This window comes from Malus domestica, chromosome 03 (assembly GCF_042453785.1).
Source record: "Malus domestica chromosome 03, GDT2T_hap1".
Lineage (NCBI taxonomy): Eukaryota > Viridiplantae > Streptophyta > Magnoliopsida > Rosales > Rosaceae > Malus > Malus domestica.
The window spans coordinates 21,203,873-21,209,004 of record NC_091663.1 but is presented as its reverse complement, the minus strand read 5'-3'; the positions used below and the strand labels follow the sequence as shown (position 1 = coordinate 21,209,004).

The 5,132-nt window shown below is 36.8% G+C and overlaps 1 protein-coding gene across 1 annotated transcript; it reads right to left on the bottom strand.

Moving 5' to 3' along the window:
• Positions 1-498: 498 nt before the first annotated feature.
• Positions 499-987, bottom strand: LOC139194716 (uncharacterized). The gene has a single exon (XM_070819620.1). It carries the CDS (start codon positions 985-987, stop codon positions 499-501), a length of 489 nt encoding a protein of 162 aa, XP_070675721.1.
• Positions 988-5,132: the final 4,145 nt, after the last annotated feature.

The window sequence follows — 5,132 nt, the reverse complement described above, 5'->3', positions numbered from 1 at the left end:
ACTGCCATTCATCTTTGATGGTTCATGTTCTCAACAATGATGGCTTTCCATGTCCTTCTTCATTTCCTGAAATTGGTAGTGAAGGGGGTGCGCTTTAGCATTTGTTGCAGAGTCTTATCCTTTTGTACCTCCCCTCACTGTACTCCAACCGATCTGGCTAAAAGGACAGAGGGTCGAAAATAGATAAAATGACACGAAAACCGTCTCCAACCGAGGGTTAGGCCAAAGGGCTCGTGGCCTCACCAGGCGAGAAAATGATAAAAGGGCCAACCGGCTAGCCCAACCCAGCCAACCCTAGGCCGGGCTTGAAGTTCCTATAACTTCCTTAGTCATTAAACAACATTAAATAACATTAAGTAACATGAAATAACATTAAACAATATTAAACAACATTAAATAACATTAAGTAACATTAAACAACATAAAAAAAAATTTAACAACATGAAGCTTAAACAACATTTTTAAAAACATTTAACAACATAAAACTTAAAACGCCTACTACATGCTTCTTTTCGCCCAAAGATGTACAACAAGATCCTGTTGTAGGTACTTGTTTATGGCATGGGAACGTATCATCCTATGACTCCTTATGTACACATTTAAAGAGATATTACCAGTTTTTGGATTGAAAGGCAAATTAGGCCCATCATATATTTTTGCACGAGCCCTTCTTGACCTATTTGGATCCTCTTGATCATCATCAGACTCTCCATCAATATACCCATCTCGCTCATCCTCCACAATCATGTTGTGTAATATGATGCAAGACATAATGATTGAGTCCAAATTTTCTCGACTCCACCCTTTTGCCGGTTCCTTAATGATCTTCCACCGTGCTTGTAGAATACCGAAAACCCTCTCAACATCTTTCCGGTATGCCCCTTGGTGTAAGGTAAACCACTTTTCGGCGTTATTCGTTGGGTTTGCAATTGCTTGGACAAGTGTCACCCACTTTGGGTAGATGTCATTTGCCAAGTAATACCCCATGTTGTATTGACGCCCGTTGACGTAGTAGTCAAGTTGAGGGGATTTACCCTCCGTCAGGTTATCGAACAGGGCTGAACGACCAAGAATTGAATTATAGGCCAATATCCACCCTATTTATGGATATAGGAAGCTGAAGGTAAGAAGTGTCACGCAGATAAAAATCCTATAAAAAATTCTCACAACCAATTACATCTCGACACGTGGCACTCAAAATCCTATCCGAAAAATTATTGAGATTCCTTATCGATAAGAAATCTGGAGAGTTACTCACAGATCGACACGTGGCACTCGAAATTCAAGACGTAAAATTATTGAGATTCCTTATCGACACTCGAAATCCGAGACGTAAAATTATTGAAATTCCTTATCGATAAGAAATCTGCAAAGTTACTCACAGATCTAGACGTAGCACTTGAAATCCGAGACGTAAAATTATTGAGATTACTTATCAACAAAAAATCTGCAAAATTAATCACACATCGAACCGTGACACTTGAAATCTGAGACGTAAAATTATTGAGATTCCTTATCAACAAGAAATCTGTAAAGTTACTCACACATCAACACATGACACTCGAAATTTGAGACATAAAATTATTGACAATCCATAACGTAAAATTATGTAGGTAGTTTAATTTAAGTAATCATATTAATTCAATTAAAATAATAAATTATGTTTGGCTTTATGGCCTTTTGGTTTCCTCGGTTGGAGATGGTTTTTGGTCACATGGTTATGTTTGGCCTATGGCCCCTCGGTTGTAGATGGTAAGAAAAATGACATGACACTATTTATTAAAATATTAATTTTTTGAAAGGCTATAGGATCAAAGAGAGTTGTCTGACCCTTTTTAGTTGCAGATGGCCTATGTTTGGCTTTCTGTCCTGGTAATGATATTCACAGATAACCCAAAAAAAAAAAGCACGATGACTGTCCCCTCATAATATAAGATCCAAATTAGTGGTCAAGATTTTTATCTGCCAAACTAGTATTTTATACAGTTTTTGAATAGTCCAAAAGTTTTATGTTAAATGCATAATAATAGATGGCCAAAGAGAAAGTTAAAACCCATTAATTTCAGAGTACGAATTCGATCGAGATTAACCAATACCAGCCATCCATGAAGAGGGGATTTCACATACAACCACCTAATCGTCTAAATTCACCGCATTTTTAGAATGTGTACAGCCGTACAGGTTTGTTGTCAGAAAAGCATATTGGTTCTAGCACGAATCATATGTATTCCAAAAACCCCAGAATATGATTGAAGCCTTGAATTGATAATGTAGAGAAAACATTTGATCGATATGTCCTTCCCCATGGAAAATCAAACATTACATGCATAGAATTCTTGCCGACTTCCTTAAACTAAAGTTTGAGAAGTTGAATTCTAAACTTCGAACGCTTGTAATATTTTTTTATTGAAAATAAGCTATGGAGTTCACATTTTTTAACTATATTGATTTACCTATATGTTGTAACAAGTATATGTATATATCACGTCAATTAATAAATTTTTCTAATATTGATTATTGGTTGTATGCATGACTTGCCACATTAATGTGTCTATAATAGACTATTGCTAGATTTTAAGTGTGTTCTAGTGTATAGGTTTGTGATTTGAAACTCGCAATCAAAGGCAATTTGATTCCACAGATCACTTAAGGTAAACTGCATGTGCATCACTTTAGGAAGAGATATTTGTTGATTTGCCCCCTGAATTTGTATGAAGCTGCTATTTTCCCCTGAACTTTAATTTTAACCAATTAGTCCCTTGAACTTTTATAAATAGTCAATTCCCCCCTCCCCCACCGGCGTTAGATTCTAAAAACTTTCATTCAGTTTTTTATCTATCCAATTTTTCATTCTTTTTGCCCTCATATAGTTGTCATGTGTTGTTTCCGTGATCAAGATAGATGAAAAATTGGATGAAATTTTTTAAAATATAATGCTTGAGGAGGAAATTGGCTATTTATAAAAGTTTAGGGGGTAATCGGCTAAAATTAAAGTTCAAGGAGGAAATTGGGTAATTATAAAAGTTAAAGGGGATAATCGGCTAAAATTAAAGTTCATAGCGGAAATTGACAGCTCTATACAAGTTCAGGGGGCAAATCGACAAATATACCTTTTAGGAAAACATAAATTGACCGTTTAATTACGTTATTACGAGAGTTTAATGCCAAGTGGCATCACTTATTAGGCCAGGTACCTCAATTGTTGAGTTGGACATGTTTAGCATGCAATTAGCTATATAAGCTGAGATAAATACAGGTGCAAAGTGTGAATGAATATATGATTGTATTAATGTTCTTATTAATATTACTTGCATTTGGGTAAAGGTTGAAGTGGGGTTCAAACATTGATATCAGAGCCAGTCCTCATGATCCCTTCTCAGTGTAGTCGACTTGCATCAGAGAGCGATAGAGTTTCATGTGAAGAATTTAGAAACCACATTTACAGATTTGTAGAACGAAATGAAATCCAACTACGAATTGATTCTACAGAAACTCAAATCTCTCACTACGAAAGGTGGTGGGTGTTTTTCAAGTGACGACAATTCAACAATTGGAGATTGAGATGCATGGCGTTGTCTTAGGCCATCTCCAACAGAAGGGTCCAGAGGGCCAGAGGGTTGAAAATTGCCCGAAAACCATCTCCAATCGAGGGCTTGGCCAGAAGGCTCGTGGGCACCATAGAATCTGAAAAGGCCAAAGGGCTAACCGGCTGGCCTATTCCAGCCAGCCAGCCAGCCCCTAGTAGGCCCAATTTTTTTATTAATGTTGTCGGATTTCCTGTCTGATATAACTGACAAGAATAAAAGAAATAGTGTCGATTATAACCGACACGAATAGTAGGCAAAATTTTGAATACAACGGCTAGCTGACGTCAGCTAACCGTTGTATTCAAATTTATTTTTTTTAATGAATTTAAACCTTTTTTTCCCTATAAATACCTAAGCCATTCCTACATCATTTCTCACATAATTTTCACTATTCCATACTATCTCACTTCATTCTATTTCAATTCTTCACATTATATTTTCTTACCTCTTCCAATAATATTTCCTTCAATTTTTTCAATAATTTTCAAATGGCCTCATTTGCAATGAAAGGTAGGGCTTGAACCCGAAAAGAAGATGAAGTTCTTTGCAGGACTTATAGATGAGTCTCGGAAGATAGTGTGAGGGGAATTTCTCAAACAAGTGAAGGTGTTTGGACTCATGAAATACTTAGATTTCTACGAAGGCACCATTCCACTGAATACCCGAAACCACGAGAGTTGTTCTTCAACATGGAAGAAACATCTTCATCCAAGTTTGAATAAATGGCATGAAGCACTGTTAGAATCTGCAAGTAGACATGAAAGCGGCGCCAATTACTACGACGAAGTTAGTGTTTTCATAGTTTATTTTAAATGTTTAATTATATTACATTTAATTTCATAAATTAATTTCCTTTAATTTTTGTAATTATATTTTCTAGGTACGCCAAGCAGAGGAATTGTATATGAAGGGCAACTGAAAACCCTTTCAGTTTCACGATTGTTGGGAAATTTGTAAAGGGTGGGTGTTATTTGAAGATCCACCTCAACATAGATTAGGTCATACGTCGGTGTTCGGAACTGCATCCCCAGCTGTAGATATGGATGGAGATGGATCTCCTACCATTCAACAAACAAGGGTAGAAAATCCATCTCCGGACAAAGGTTTCTTACCTAGGGCTATGGGACGAAACAAGGCCCAAAGTTTAAGGAAAAGGGCAAGGCAAATGATGATTACGCTACTCAACAGGAAGTGGCGGCCTTATTGCGATTATTGGCGGAGCAAAATGCCATTGTTGTGGAAGAAAGGAACCGTAGGCATGATGAACGGGCCAAACAAATACGAGAAGAGATGGATGATAAGAATATGAAAAGGAACACTACAAATTACACGCCAATGAGTAAGGCCTATTTTGATAGGGAACAAAAATTATAACCCGGCCGAGCAAAATGCCATTGTTACGTAAGAAAGGAACCATAGACATGATGAACGGGCCAAACAAATACAAGAAGATATGGATGATAAGAATATGGAAAGGAACACTACAAATTACACTCCAATGAGTAAGGCCTATTTTGATAGGAAAAAAAAATTATGACCCGGCAG